The 15,988-nt window shown below is 42.9% G+C and overlaps 3 protein-coding genes across 3 annotated transcripts in view; 2 read left to right on the top strand and 1 right to left on the bottom strand.

The window, feature by feature from the left end:
* Positions 1 to 604: 604 nt before the first annotated feature.
* Positions 605 to 10,958, bottom strand: LOC139289013 (transmembrane prolyl 4-hydroxylase-like). The gene is made up of 9 exons (XM_070910506.1): positions 10,590 to 10,958; positions 10,330 to 10,411; positions 5,094 to 5,290; positions 4,852 to 4,942; positions 3,702 to 3,864; positions 3,411 to 3,596; positions 2,850 to 2,940; positions 2,516 to 2,639; positions 605 to 1,541 (listed from the first exon to the last, which is right to left on the bottom strand). The coding sequence occupies exons 1-9, from the start codon at positions 10,956 to 10,958 to the stop codon at positions 1,327 to 1,329; spliced, it is 1,518 nt and encodes a 505-aa protein (XP_070766607.1). The 3' UTR covers positions 605 to 1,326.
* Positions 7,963 to 9,909, top strand: LOC139289014 (secreted frizzled-related protein 5). The gene is made up of 4 exons (XM_070910507.1): positions 7,963 to 8,519; positions 9,081 to 9,256; positions 9,339 to 9,425; positions 9,590 to 9,909. The coding sequence occupies exons 1-4, from the start codon at positions 7,963 to 7,965 to the stop codon at positions 9,907 to 9,909; spliced, it is 1,140 nt and encodes a 379-aa protein (XP_070766608.1).
* A 2,591-nt stretch (positions 10,959 to 13,549) lies between the features above and the next one.
* LOC139289471 (cyclin-dependent kinase 17-like) overlaps positions 13,550 to 15,988 on the top strand; it is a 36,877-nt gene continuing 34,438 nt past the window's right edge. Inside the window, exon 1 of the mRNA XM_070911081.1 lies at positions 13,550 to 13,635. The gene's annotated coding sequence lies outside the window, so the exon portion shown is untranslated. The remainder of the gene's footprint in view (positions 13,636 to 15,988) is intronic.

The raw sequence follows: 15,988 nt of genomic DNA, 5'->3' as shown, positions 1-15,988 counted from the left end.
GGGCGCAGGCAGCCCCTTGGGACCAGAGGGGTCTCAGGTGTCCCCCAAACAAATTTACTGTTACTTTAGTGTTTTGAATAAGCATGTATCGTGATTTTCCTTCCACCTTCAGTGAGGTTACTGTGCTCCCACAGGGGTGTAACTAGGAATTCTGGTGCCCACATAATTAGCCTTAACAAAAGGATCCTAATGGAACTTTCTGGCCCCCTCTAGCTGTTGTTCCTATAATCTTCACCACCAGCCTTCCCATTAGTGAACGGTGTCTAACCCTAAGCCACTGAGGCTGTGGGGGAATAAAAACTTACAAGAAAATGATTGTGGTTTAAAGTCAGTGTCCTTGCCGAATGTGCAGGAGCCATCACGAGATGGGGATTAATAAGATACCAATAAGAACCATTTCTGAACCAGCTCATATTTAACACACAGAAATTGTAGTTCTGTTTGACGTTGGGCGACATCTAGTGGACTTGGTCTACATCAGCAGGTTTGCATGAAGGATCACACTCACAACACTACTAATAAAACATTGCTTTATATATTTCATAAGATAGAACAAACACAATAAAATACATAGACCAATTCAGTGCAACATCAAGCTGTAATAAATATGCATTCCTTTAACTTAAATAAATAACACTCAAATAAATACTCTGACAATTAAATATTTTCGAGTTGTGAGGATACGAAGTTCAAAAGTTCACAAAAGGGACAATAAAGTTCATCAAAGACCTAAGTTTAATTTACACCTGAAAGACTGGCCTCCCACAGCCAGTGTGACAAGCCGTCATTTTGTCCAGTCAAGAACAGTCCTGCAATTACAGTAGGCGTGGCAAACTGTTATTAAATAATTTAAACTCTGGACACAAAACTGAAGAACAGAACAGATATAAATGACGACAAACATTTCCCTCAGAAACACATTCACAGATGAATATTTTGATATGGCTTGTAACAAAAGGCTTTAATTCTTTCGTATCGTGGTATTTTCTTTAAGGCGCGATTTAATAGAGAATGGCATTCACTTGAGAGGAAACCAATGCATCTGCCCATCACAATTCTATATTAAAATGTACCAAACTTTCCTAATGAAACTGATTTATGTATTATGTAAATGTGGACATCCAAGCAGTGGCTTAAGAGACATAATATAATGACAGATTTACTGAAAGGAGAACATATCTGGGATGCTATTTTGTGCAATTTTCATTTCGACTACAGCATCTGATATTGTGGAAAAGTCTGCCAGGCCTCACTGGCTTCATAGACGCAAAACTGACTCGGTTTTAAAATCATGGTAGCTTTGTCTTGTCATTTAAAAAGGCCCAGCTATAGATCCTGGTGGAGGTCGCTGTGTGGGAGAGGTTGGTAATGCTCCTCCATGCCCGACTTAGCTCGATACCTTTGTGCAACTAGTCTCTGGTAGCGGGCTTGCTGCTGGTGGTCTGGGTCCACATTTACCCAGCTGTTGGCCACCCACTTCACACCACGCCTGACTGGGCAGTCGCCATGCAGGGAATACTCATCTAGCTCGCCCATCCAGCCTGGGGAAGGCAGGGGAGAAGATGAATGGCATTTAAGAAGGAGGAGTGAGTGTAGTAGCTACTGGAGTGAGATGAACAAATTCAGATAAATGTCAACAACAAGCCCTAATAAACTTTCAGATAACACTGGATGATTTAAGGACAAAAGAGGACATTTCTAAGCCAGAGCTGACTATGTTTTTTTTGGCAGAGGACTCATGATTCTGTGCAAACCCAAAGCTTCTGTCTTTGTTACAATGAATCCAAAATGTTCATGGTGCTGTCGAGTGAGATATCGGCACTGTTGTAATGACCATATGGCTGTAAGTCTCCACAATGTTAATATCTCATGGTATTGCCGTCATATGTTTTATTAGGGCCTTCAATAAGCTAGATTTGAAGATGGTTGAATTGGTTATCCCTGCTCATAGGAGTCACCCAGTCTCGTATGAAGCTATCCCGCTCTCCCTGAATCCAATCTGATAATCATTTTAGTCCAAGTTATGACAGTCGCAACAGATTGAATGAGATGAGATATGGAAAAAAAAGGAGAATGGAAATGACAGATGGGGAAAAGAGAGTAAAGGGCAGAAAAAAGTAAAAGCTAAACACCTCCATTGGAATATTTTGTTCCCCTACAGGCTCTCAGTCCATCATTTGCCTATCAGCTGATACTGGAAAACATTTTTTCCCCAAAAATTTTTGAGTCTAATTCTGAAAGAGACCCTTGTTAACATATTACCCACATCTATGTGGGTGATACACTTTGGGTTCAAATGGTGGGAGTTTTCACCTCTGTAAACTGACAATTCAGAGAAATTGGGATTAAAAAAGCACACTTGCATGCTTGGGTCTCCCTGGATTCAGGCCTAAAGGTTAGTGATATGGGGTTTGATGTGCATTGCTTCCTACAATAGAAGGATCCAAATCAACATACTGGGGCGCTCAATGGGTATGTGTGTGCAAATGATACAGCTAAAGCCTTCTGTTCTTACCTCTCCCATCAGAGAGATGGTTGTACCAGAGGAGAGCTGTCCCAGCTGTAGGTTTCATTCTCAGGTTCCCTCTGCCACATGTCTCCTGAGTGTCTGTCAAATCAACTCCATCCTGAACCAGTGCCTAGGACACGCAAAACTGTAAACAGTTTGTGTCTAATCGTTTATTTTGGCACACTGTGTTCACTTGGGTGTCAGATTCCTTGTCATGGGTCAGCATCGTCTGCGTGTTATCAGCAGCATTCAGGTCATGTACAGTTATCATCATTTCAAGGTGGCAAAAAGAAAAGAAGCTTTGCTGGTTTATGACTGTGGGTTGTGAAAGCTCACTCACCTGCTCTTCATAGGTACGGTTGTCTGCCACAGGAAAGGTGGTCTCACCACCTTCCTCTACAGAGCTGAGGTAGAATAACAAGGTGAGATACCTGGGACACAACAAGAAAGGAAGCGACAAATACAGATAATTGTCTCCTTGTACCCAAAAGTATTTATTTAAGTATTACTTTGTTTTATGCACCAGCACTTTGTCTAAGAATAAAAGCAATTATAAAGGTTTTGCAATAATTTGGCAATTACATTTTGAAAGTAATCATTTTGGGAAACAGGTAAGAAAAGAAAAAATGTGCCTCACACTTATCATGAAACAACAAAATGTTTTTAAAATGCACAGGTGTGTTTATGAACTAAACCAATGATCTAACAATTACACCAAAATCTGAGTAAATCTACAAATAAATAAACTGAGAAAAATACATGTCCACATACTGTATTATGTATTATAAACATGTGTGTAATCAGCCAGAGTTATTGTCTGTGAAATTACATAACTACTAGTCTACCAAAACTTGAAAAGTAACTGAACATAAACCAAATAGAAAACACATATCCTTCATACCTGCAAGAGACCTCTGTGAGAGCAGACGTGTTTCCCACCAGTCGTGTGTGTGCGCAGGTGGTCCCTGAATGAGAAGGGCTGCTATCATGGTGGGCATTACTGAAGTCTCCGTGCTCATAGCGAATCACCTGCAGCGGCTCACTCAGCTCAACCAATGAAGAAGGCAGACGTGTCAGACTGGTTACTCTGAGGAAAAAGACACAAGAGAGCAAAGTAAAGTAAAAAAAAGTACTTTATAAATCATGGGCTACGACTGTAAGAGCATGACAAAGTGTGTGTACGTGTAGTTACCTGTTCTTGAGGGTGTGCAGCACATGGTGGGATCCTGGGCCTTGATAAAGCCACGTATGTTTACTTCTCTGTTTGAACTGACTCCGGAGCTTCCCGCTTCGCTGTTGTCCCGGGCGCTGGGACACATCATAAACACGTCTAAAGTCCTCCAAGGTCAGCATCCCTGCCAGGAACACACACACGCACATAATCCTTCAGTAGACTATTTTTATTCCTTCATATAGCTTGGAGCATGGGACATAAAAGTACAGTATAACCTTATATAACCTTGTATATATAGAATATGAAATGATTAAACCAGTCTTTCAGTTATGCAATTCCAGTTCAGTTTTAATTTAATCCTGTTCTCTTGGACAATGTAGCAAACAGTAGGCTTTAACAGCCTCCCTTCTCTCTTTTCCCCCATTCCTTCCCTCTTTGTCCAACTGTATGCTGTTACTCTCAGCTGAATGAATGTCTGACCCCCATCAATTCCCCTGGGAGACCGCGCCCCAGCCGCAACAATAGCTCTGGGGTGACAGAGAAGAGGTGGCCAGGGAGGGGTGGGGGGTTGGGTTAACCAAAGAGTGTGGAGGAGGGAGTGGGGGGTACAGTGGATCCGGGGAGAAATTAAGAAAAGGGGTTGGAGAATAATCAGTTTTTAATGAGATAGAATGAGGCACATCCGGACTGGGATGTGTACAACGCCTGGCACAATGGCATCAGGTCAAAACGGTGTCGCCCCTCTTCCGGCCTTGGCACTCACAAAGACTCGCACGCAACCACAGCCACCCATCAGCCACTTACTCTTACCAGTACACGACCACTAGAGAAACACTCACACACAAAAGATGGAGAAAAGTCCAGCAGATTCTTTATTTACACATGCTCACATTGAACCACTGACTTAAAAAATGTACAGAAGAACGAAACTCAATGAAAGCCCTATAAAGTTCTCTTTTGGAAGCACAGAAATCAGATGAGGACAAACTTCAACTGATGTTAAAGGTGAATAGTAGCACCAGTCTCTGTATTTCGACGGAATCTTTGCTCATTTTTCTGTGTTTTCGGATATCTGTGTTGCAAATAGCTCAATCATAATTCTGAAAACAGTCACAAAAGGTACTGACACACACTTGGGCAAACACACACAAACCACAGCGGCACTCACCTGTTGGGCAGGCTTCCAGACCAGTGAGTATCTGCCGTAAGTTGTCTGGGTTCAACCAAGTTCCATCTCGAGAGCGCGAGTGACTCACGATCTAGAGGAGAGACCAGAATGTTTATTTCAACAAAACACGTTCTGACAGCTCATCTAATTTCTTATTACTTGGAATGGATTTTTCTAGAATCCATCTATTTCCCCCCTCCAGCTCTATGGCATATGGATACAAGATATTTCTCTCTTGTCACCTCCTGCTTCTGCAGCAGCCCATCCTGGTTTAGGTCCAACAGACTGAAGACCTCCTCTGTGCTGAGAGAAAGTAGTGGCTGGTTTGACCCCTCTTGTCCCTGGCTGGGTGCTGTCGTCTGGCTCTCCATCAGACCCTTGAGCTGAGCCAGCTGCACCACCACACGGCACTCCTCCTCTGACAGGAAGCCAGGGATCTCTGACAGGAAGAGGAAAAAGACAACAGTAGCGAATGTTAGGACACATTGCAGCCTTGGACAAGTGTGGTTAGATACTGCCAATTCCTTTCAATTCCTTAATTTGAAATGGGGGACACATTTATTTCACATACTCACCCAAATCATCTAGTACACAAAATGAGTTTTCCACACATTTTTGGAGTCTGTGGAGTCTCTGTCAACTTATTTTAGTTAGTGATTTTTGAAAAACAAAAATCCATTGTAACACTATGTGACCTAATACACAAATACAGAAATGAAAGGTCCATATTGTCATAATACCAGCAGGCCCTCAGTCTACCCAAGATTAAAGTGAGGATAAACAATCTATCAAAGAGATTGGCTTGGAGATTTTGGGTTTGTTCACAGATGAACTGTTATGCATAATGATTCACACATTCACACGAGAAGATTACACATGATGATTAGGTAGCAGTAAAGCAACTAATCGATCAAAAGTAAATAAACTGAAACCTTTTCTTCACACCATCAACATAGTTATTTAGGTCTTTGCCATCACTTAAAATCAATTTAAAGATTTCTCAAGTGTGAAAATTCCCACTCACACACGTCAAATGGAACTTTATTGCACACGTGAGGTGTTGAGTGAGTGAGTGATTGACTTTTAAGTGGATTAGAAGATCTCTGTTGACAGTGCTGGCTTGATCTGTCTAAACTAAATGGATTACTGTAGATTGTAGCCTAACAAAACCTTTCAGTGTGAAGGGGCAATTTTGAGATAGTTTGATCAGTGTATGCTAATATTAGTATGATTAGGATGTGTGGGCCCTCAAAATCAAGACAAATCCCATAAACGTCTTATCATAGTGCATTAGTAAAACACTTTGTCTTTGAAACACTGACTCACAACAAGCCAATTGTTTTCAGCACCTCTTATTTTTATCTGTGCTCATAAAGGTCTTGTGGAAAACCACTTAACTTTGGAGCAGCAGCATATAACTTGATGCTAATTAATTATACCTTTCTTTCTTGCATGTTTTTGTAGGTGTTTAAGCACAGGAACTCTTTAGTGACAGTATACATACACTGTGTGTATAATGAGTACAAGCTATTCCCACACGTCACTCCCCAGTGAGCCATTTGTGGTATAGTCGATCCCGCGTGCAGGTTTAATGAGTGACGACACTGGACTTCTCCCAGAGGAGGGTGGAAACAGTGCGGGCTTCTAGGAGTCCGTAATTGCTAATATCAATTAGTACAAAGCGGCAAAAGAGCCATTTACTATACTTAATAATAATAATAATAATAATAATGTTGTTCCAAGCCACAAAACAGTCAATCTCTTTTCTCCATTTTGATCTCTAACTTTGAGATCTGTCCCTAAACATTTCTTTCAGTAGGTCCACATGGGTTTCCTAGAAAATTAGTTACACCAGCAAAAAGAGATAGATTTTTTGAACTTATTCTAAGTGTGATGGCACAAATTAGTCTCATGGTTCCCTCCTGTTCTCTTCCAGCAATCCATCCATGTCTGTCAGTCATTTCCCCTCTTAATAACAGGCTTCCGGCAGGTTGGCTGCCTGTACAGTAGAGACCTTGTTTGTCACCCGTGTCTTTTACACTGTACCCACTTGGTTAATCCCTATTGTCCAGCCAAGCCTCATTAATCTGGATAACTGATATGAATGAAGGGGGACCGAGCCTTCCTCTTCTCCCTCCCACCACTGTCTCTTTCTCCCCCGGAAAGGAAGTGACCTGTTTGTCTGAACAGGAATCAGGCCATGGCTACACAGCAGGACGACACCAATTTGTATCCTACGCACATGTTCACACGCACAAGCAGTGCCCACTAGAGCTGCACCTACTGATTACTTTCAGTATTGATTAATCTGCTGATTATTTTCTCAGTTCATCTTGTCTGTAAAACATCAGAAATCAGTAGAACATTCCCACCACAATGTCCCAGAGCCCAAGGTGATGTCATCAAATGTCTTGTTTTGTATGACCAACACTCAAAAACCCCAAATACTCAGTTTACTATGATGTAGGACAAGGAAAAACAGCAAATCCTCACATTGGAAAAGATGCAACCGGTGAATTCTGGGTATTTTTCCTCTAAACAGTCCCTGTTACATGTTGATTATCTTCTCTTGAAGGGTTATAGCTCTGCAATGACATCTTTACTATTCTCATGAATAATAAGTATGAAGTATTCATAAAAACATACAACCTTGAGTGGATGAAAAAAGAAGTGCTAAAGCAAAGAGGTCAGGGCGGGACAGGGTAGTTAGGTGTGGGTTGGAATAAAATGTGGGATGGAAGGGGTGGAGGAGTTTCACTACATGAGGGCCAGTGTGTTTCTGAATTCAAGCTGTGGGGATGGAAATGGCCGAAAGCCAAAAGTATCCTAATGCCAAATCTTTCACCTTACTAATCTTGAACTCTGTCAAACACGCTTAAATCTGCTCATGAATGCAAGTGGATTCACATCTCTATTAACACTTTAATGTGTGCCCCAACCCTTCTCCCTACAGTTCTCTACACCTCCCCTTACCCCTTCCTATGCAAATGTAATCACCGCCCACTATAAATACCTATTCTGCCACCCTCTCCTGCACTGTCACACAGGGGTCTTCATTCACTCAAGAAACACACTTCAGGATTGCCCCTCCTTTGCAACTTCTGCCCCAGGATGACTGTAGTGCTCTGCCCTAATTTTAACTCCAGGAAGTCTTCCTGTTCAGCCTCCCTACTATTTCTCCTTCTGCTTGCTGGGCCTAGCAGCACAATAGAGCTGGGTCCTGGTAGAGGACGGGCAGGGCTGGAGGGACGAGCGAGGGCTGAGGGTAGGGTTAGATCTGGAGTAAAGGACAAGGCAAATATTGAGCACAACACTGGAACTGGATTTGGAGATACTGGCATTTCTGGACCAGGAGCTGCAGCAGGAGAGGATGGTGAGGTGTGGGGAGACCCTGGTACTACTACTGGCTTCAGGTCCATGCTTTCTATAGGTGAAGGTGGACTGTGGGAGCCCCGCAGTTCCTCCCGCTGTGTCCCTATCCCGTCAGGCATGGCCTTGTGCCAAAACATCGGTTATGACACCATGAGGATGCCCAACCTGCTGGGCCACGAGTCTCCAGCTGAGGCTGTACAACAGAGTGCCAGCTGGTTGCCACTACTTGCCAGAGAGTGCCACCCTGATGCCCGCATCTTCCTCTGCTCTCTCTTTGCACCCATCTGCCTTGACAGGTAAGTTTACACAAAAAAAGGCTTTCTTCTATGAACACACAGTATGTAGTCAACTGTTTCAAGTCACAATTTGACTTTTTGTAGGAATTGGGATTTTCACAGGACAGTTGCTTGCTAGTTTTTGTATAGAAATGCACTTGATATGGTACTGTGTGTGCCAGCCAGGGTCCCAGTATAAACCACTCCTTACAGTAGGCAGAGAATGACCAGTAATTACCAGCTTTAGAAATATCAAAATAAATTACTAAGATTTTAGATTGAATGATAAGTTAATGACAAGTTAAACATGAGCAGAGTCATCAAGGGGTAACGCCTTTTGAAAGCTATGCAAATAGGTGCTGGTCTCTGAGAAAAGGCCCCGGTTTCACACAGAAACCAAGCCATCAAAGCACCATAATCCCCTTCTTTTCACATTAGCACCCCTCAATTCAGAAACAGAAAAACAAGCAACCAAATGTTATCTAATCCAGTCTCGTTTGTTCAACACCACTACACTATTGATTCAGATCCTTCCATCTATTCAATGCTGCCCACGTTCCCTCTCCATCTCTTCTTTATCAGGTTTATATCACCCTGCAGGAGTTTGTGCGAATCTGTACGGGACAGCTGTGCACCAATCATGAGTTGCTATGGCTACCCCTGGCCAGAAATTCTGCGCTGTGACCAGTATCCTGCAGACCATCTCATGTGTATCTCCTCGATCACCAACAGCACTGTTCCCACAGGGGGGCGTACAGGTAAGAAACTGACTACATGTACACATACGCTTGAGGTGACTTCACTCAACATATGATTAAATTACTGGTTTGTCAATTTCAGTGCCCCAGGCAAGCTGCCGGGATTGTGAGCTGGAGGAGGCCTCCTCTTCAAAAGATACACTGGAGACCTTTTGTAGAAGTGACTTTGGTGAGCATCAGTATTCTTACACGTCTTCTGTCCAGTCTGATGCTATCGTTGATTATATGTTATATACGTTTTTCATTCATTCTGGACAATTAATAGACAAGAGCACCCTGCTCCTTATGAAGTTGATGCCAATCGTGGTTTGTGTGTATCTACTCTCTTCCCAGTTGTGAAACTGCGTCTAACACGGCTCAAGTACAGTCCAATAAGCCTGTCTCAGTTCTCACTGGCTGCCAAACTGGACGTTCTGAAGCACGGACCCCTGTTAGGGGGGCAGATCCGCGCTCGCATCGAGCTGTGGCTGGAGAGGGATGCCACCTGCGTGAGGAACATGACACGGCACCACCCACGAGGCGGGACCTTCCTAGTGACAGGCACAGTACAGGGGGAGCGCCTGGTGGTCAACAAGGCTTACGCCTGGCAAAGACGAGACAAGAACCTGATGGGAGCTGCGCGCAAATGGAAACATTACAGATGCAGGAGCTAGGATTATGTGCTGGGTTAGAAAATCCAAAAGAACTGAGATGTGAAACAAACATGAAACAGCTATTCATAGGGAAAGGATAGACATAGCATTTTAAATTTGACAAAATACCTACGACTGTAAATTATGCTTGGTGTAGTACTTTCAAATCATGTCCAAACTGCTGTGGTTATGGAGGCAATAATATGCAGTCAGCTGTTCACAAAAGGAGCTCATAGAGGACCAACACTGTGTCTCTCAGGCAGTGGAGGTCAAAGAAATAAAAGATGTTTAATAGAAAATGTACATATCTGTGAATTTTAAGTAAATATCGCTGGTTTATATTTGTATGGCTTTGAGAAAAATTAAATGTGTTCTAAATCCTGATCAAATGCCATTTATTCATGAATAGCAGATCATACCCAAAGACTACAGTGCACTTACCAAATAGCAGAGGTTTCAGGCTGATCGTCTTCATCTCATGTGTTCTGTCGGGCAAGAGGGACACCTGCTGAACATGGCCAACCTGCAGATGGAAAAGAGACATTATCAACACACTCTCAACATGGGGGTTCAAATGCATGGACATTGCCATAGCAGTTGTAAGTGACATTAAAGGCTGAAGGCTTTTTTATGTTTTTTTTTTACATCAGTGAGTTAAAATGGCATACTCCATCGTCCTGGAATTATGCCAGTTTGCTTACCCGTATCCCCTCAATGCGAGGAAGACTGAAACTCTGACTATAGTCCTCTACATGTAGCTCTCTTGAAGCAGGAGCAGGATGGGGCAAAGGGGTCCCACTCTCGCTGACTGATGCGGAAGTGTCCCCGTCCCCACTGACAAGATCCCCGGGGCCGTTGTTGTAGTGCACGTAGAGCAGCAGGCCGATAACATTCAGGATATACACATGGAAGAAGACCATGACCACAACGAAATAAGCCCGAGAGCAGATACTACTCCTTTGGACGTGCAGTCGGGTGGAGCGAAAAGGGGGGTTGTGGGGCGATGACAATGGTTTGTCGCTGTCGTCATATTCTTCTTCCGTCATTAACTCTCCCATAAGGTCTTCCATTTTCGCACCAAACGATAGCAAATCAATCGAAAAGGAAAGCTGGAGATATATATTCACTGGGTAACTGGTCACTGCCAATGTTTATCACTTTACGTCTGCCCAATAGCGTTAGCAAAACTAGCTAGGTAGCTACGGGGAAAACCCCACTGCAAACCTCTGGCTGTTTCGATAAAAATCGACACTGCCGCCTCTGCTGCTTTTACCCAAAGAAACAGGGCAGCCCCGAGCGAAAAAACAGGTAAACCGACAGTCGTTTACTTTAATAAATAAATGTGTCATCATTAACTCAAGTCCCTTAATCCCGTGTTAGCTAACTGGCTGGCGTGCGCTGCCCCTGACAACCTGCTTAACAACAAGACAGTCAAGCTAACAACTGCAGAAGAGCCGCCGTTTCATGTCCCACGGTAAACCCTTAGCGCCCTCTAACGGTTAATGCCAGAGAAAAACAATATTCTGGACCACTGGCTGACTTTTTAACATACATAAAAGATGTGGAATAAGTACTCATGCCTTTTACTTAAGTAAAAGTACCAATTCAGCAATGTAAATATACTCCACTACAGGGAAAATATCTGCATTAAACATTTTACATTAGCAAAAGCACAGAGGTAGGCTATTATCTGGTAGCTAGTAGCCTAGCTGTCAAAAAAGTACTGGAGTAACATTACAATATTTACCTTGAAATTAAGTGGAAAAATAACTTAAAATGGAAATACCTCAAGTACCTCAAAATTGGGCTTAAGTACAGTATTTCAATAGATGTACTTTCCACCACTGCACAGGAGGTGGCAGTAGCCAGGATTTCAGTCATAAATCTGAATCTACCAGTGCCATCCCAAGTCATCAAAACTTTTTTCTGATTCATTTTATTTTCATTCATTCATCATTGTATTGATTCATTAAATTGTTCATTGACAACAATTTAGTATTGCACTTCTTTAAAGTTGGGGGAAGAGACAGGTTTTAAATAAATGGATTAGCAGCTGAGTTCAAGTTCCAAAAACACTGGATCCTACATTCTCCACAATGCAACTTGATAGTGTCTTTCATTAGTCCGCCACTGCCTCTGCCTCCTTAATGTCCTCTTCTCTCCAACCCTACACCCCCAGTTTGTGACACAGGCCCTCAGTTAAAAATATTAATCCTTGAGTCTAAACTGAGATAATCCTAATGACATAATCAGACACTGAAAAGCTCCCTTTAAAGCCACATAAGATGTTATATAATTGTTTTACAGGCTAAGTACTTCACATGTAAAATCAGTGCCCATGCAATATATAATCATATTCTAATTTAAATACTTTCGGTCTAAAAAGAATCAAAATAAAAAAAAGATATGGATCTCAAAAGAATCAGCTTTCGAAACCCACCATGAATAATGTTTGTGTGACTTCTTTGAGAACATGTGGTCCAACCTAGTTGTTAAACAATCTCATAAACCAGCTCAGAGTTACTATGGAGTTGAAGCAACACATTGTATTGCATTATTGTACATGTCTTGCCTTTATTGAGTTGTATTTCTATAGCTATACAGGGACTATTGGAAACGGTCCAGGATTTGCTCCAGTGAATGAATTTGGCCTATGAATGAAAACATGCTGCAGTTGTTTGAATAAACCACATGGTGGCGATGAAGACCAGCAGGCAGACTTCTCCTCATCCTCTGCCTTTGCTGTGTCATCTGTGATTTCCCGACGTAATAGTTGGGGATCCAGGTGATCCCCGGGAAAAAAGTAATAATTTAGTATTATTCACTTTTATTTTATCCCAAAACATTGAAAGCATGTTGTGTGAAAATCTTGGCAGCAGGTCTCCACAGTAGTCATCCAAATAGTAGCCATTTTATATCAAAAGGATAATATGCTTGTGTCTAAAGCTACCTGTGCTGTATAAGACAGCAATTAAACTCGAGCCAGAACTTTGTCTGATGTGTGCATCAACATGAATTTAAACCACACAACTTTGGGACGACAGATTTATTTCAACGGGGGCAAGCGAAACTTCACAATTATCCTTTGACTAAATTTTAACTCATGTTGATGCCAACTAAGCAGTGGTGGATCCTGTTGAATTTCCATAATTTTCAGTCCATGTTTTATTCACAAGGAATTTCTCTGATGTGCATATTCAGATGGGAATGGGGCTTGGATAATGAAGGCTAATTTCCCAGGTGACATTGCCCCCAAATTAATCTATCTGACCCCCCTTTTTACAGAGAAAGAGATGAGGTTGGAGGTGGGGGTGGAGGTTAGAGAGTCTGATACACACACACACACACACACATTCACAGCCACACTCTCTCTACTACACACACACATGCACTCACACACCCCTTGCGGTGTTTTCCGGGATCACGCCACTGTGCTTCCACTTGGGATCCACACAGCAGCAGCGATATGGCTGATCATCACCGGACGGGACGGTGCCGTTTATAAGCGAAAGTGGAGACAAATAGTGCTTTAATACAGGTCAACGATGCTCTTACTCGGGCGACGGGACACTGCGACACACCGCGTGACACGGGGATAAGACCTGCCTGACGGGGAAAAAGGCAATCCGGTGTGTTTTACAGCAAAGTAGTTGGAGGAACTTGTCGCAGTGGATTCAGCCCCAGCGTGCCGCCAGGATTACCACACACAAGTGGAACAATAGTCTCCTGCAGCAGAAACACTAGCAGGTCAGTGGCAGCAGTATTTTCGGTGTATTTACGTTCAGCCATGTCCCTCCACGTTTTTTGATCCTGTAATGACAATGTTGGGACGGTAAGGCAACGATACCCAACGGTTGTCCTATCACCTGACATTGCAGGTGGAGTTATTTTTCGGCTCGTTAAAAACAAAGGTTTTTAGCTGATTTTGACTGGGCCATATTGCGTAAGTGTGCGTCTATGTGGAACTAATGTGGACTTCAAGTATCGCTGTAAAAATCAGAATCGCAAAAGGAGAATTAAAGTGACACCACAGCAGGTAAAAGTGAGAAATAGCGATAAGGACACCATAGACCTACTCTAATTCAACCCCCTGGAGCAATTAATTGATATAATACAGTGGTTCAGGGTCCTAACTCGTGTAAAACCTCAATCATAACATCGGGATACTCTCGGGGGTGATCCTAGTCCCGTTTCCATGGAGTTTCTTAGCCGGCCGGCTGGCTGTGTAACTTTTCTTTGCCCTGCCTGACTCCCTTCCTCCCGGATACTTGCGTCAGGAAAACACGGGGCGAGAGGAACTGACCGAAAACGCAAAAGGCCCGGAAGGTTGAGGGATCCCGTCCAGCCAGCCAGGCCCGAAGTGAACCGCCGCGTATTTGGTTTGAGAGCCCCGTGATATTTATCGCACGGCTGCTTGCTGCCCACCTAATGTGCGCTCTGCCTGCAGCCATATCTAGTTACATGGGATATTGTCGGGACCTTCGCTCGTCCGCAAATGTGACAGCCCGGGTTTTGTAGTGTTGCCGATAATCTCGTGGATGTTCGCCGGTGGCAAGTAGTAGCCTATACTAACGTCGACATAGGCTGAACAATTAGTGTTGCTCTGAACATTTCTTGGCAGAGTGTAGCGAGTATCATTCAGCGCTAAATTATTTATGTCCATGTCAGTGTGGGATGTCCAGATTGAAAATCTCGCTCGTCCGTCAATTCCTTTGCCGTTTCGATGCACCCCGATTGAAAAATCTCACTAAATAATCCCATGCCAATAATAGTCTTCTGATATTTTATGGTAGGCCTATAACTGTTTTATTACCTTGATGACAATTGGCACTTTGTAAGGGCATCGTTATATGTTCTGCAAAACAAACAGAATTTCACGACTTTTGTAAGCTTTTTCTATGTGTTTTTTGTTTTTTTCGCCAAGTGAGGCTTCGTGCTTGGTCTTATTTTGTTTTTGTCCTGAAACCAATTACTGTGCAGATGTACAGGATGCACCTGTATCTGTCACCCAGTTGTACACTACTCTGTGGTCAAATAATGACGTTTTTTAACCAGGAATTGGTCTCCAGATTCAATGTTGTTTTGTATCAACTTTCAGTGGAAACATATTATGATGATATTAAAGTAGATTGTGTTTTCCTATCCAAAATTCTGTCTTCCAAATGAATCATTCTAAGATAATTGTACATGTATACACTTACACGTGTGAAAGATTTTGATGTAATAAGTAACAGTGGAACATTTATTACATTGAACAGCAATTTGATGATTTATATGTATGTACATTTGGCATATCAATATTGGAAAAAACTGTTGTGTGACCCCTTTGAACCAGATGTCCCCAAAATTACAGTCACCCTCCTTCCTCCTCTTGGGGCTGAAAATGGCATTTCAGATATTTTGCCTTGTCTTTTTGCAGTCTTGTTCTTCTGCTAATTCATTCATCTTCTGTCCGTAATTCCTTCTCCTCATCTTACTCCGGAGATTTGGATTAAGTGACAGAAGAGATGCTGAGGAGGAGCCACTGGGCTTATAAGGAGAATGGGCTACTTTTTGGGTTATCTGTTGACTAAAGTGTGCGTTTGTGTGGACGTGTGTAGGACTCTGTAGTTGGGCAGATTTATGCATTACTCATGCATCCTCAGGCCGCTGTGCCAAGCCGTGTTCGGAGTGCCACTGAGTGCCCATTCCGCCCTGCCACATTGTATGTTGAGTGCATGCATGCGTATGATTCATGTGCCACTGAATTGCAGAAGAATACTTGTTTGTTTGTGATGAAAAGGAAAGAATGAGGGGTCCAGGAGGTAAAACTGAAACAAAATCAGATCTTGGCCTCATAAGCTGTTGAAATGTTCCCTTCTGTTCTGATAAAAGTAATTTCTGTGTCCATGTTTTTTTGTACGTGTGTGTTAAATGTGCAGCTAGCCAGAGTTTGTGTATACTGCAGACTCAGGTCCTCGGGTCCATTCATTCTTTTTGCCTCCTAAAGAGGCATAATTGGCAGAGGAATCCCAGAGCAAGGCTGGCAAGGATCGCATGCTGCAGCACTGTGTGGCATCCCTAGCACTGGAGGGCTGGAAGTTTTTGTAGCTGACATGAG

Source organism: Enoplosus armatus, chromosome 8 (assembly GCF_043641665.1).
Source record: "Enoplosus armatus isolate fEnoArm2 chromosome 8, fEnoArm2.hap1, whole genome shotgun sequence".
In the NCBI taxonomy this organism is placed as follows: domain Eukaryota; kingdom Metazoa; phylum Chordata; class Actinopteri; order Centrarchiformes; family Enoplosidae; genus Enoplosus; species Enoplosus armatus.
The sequence above is the reverse complement of the archived record's forward strand: the minus strand, read 5'-3'. Positions and strand labels throughout refer to the sequence as shown.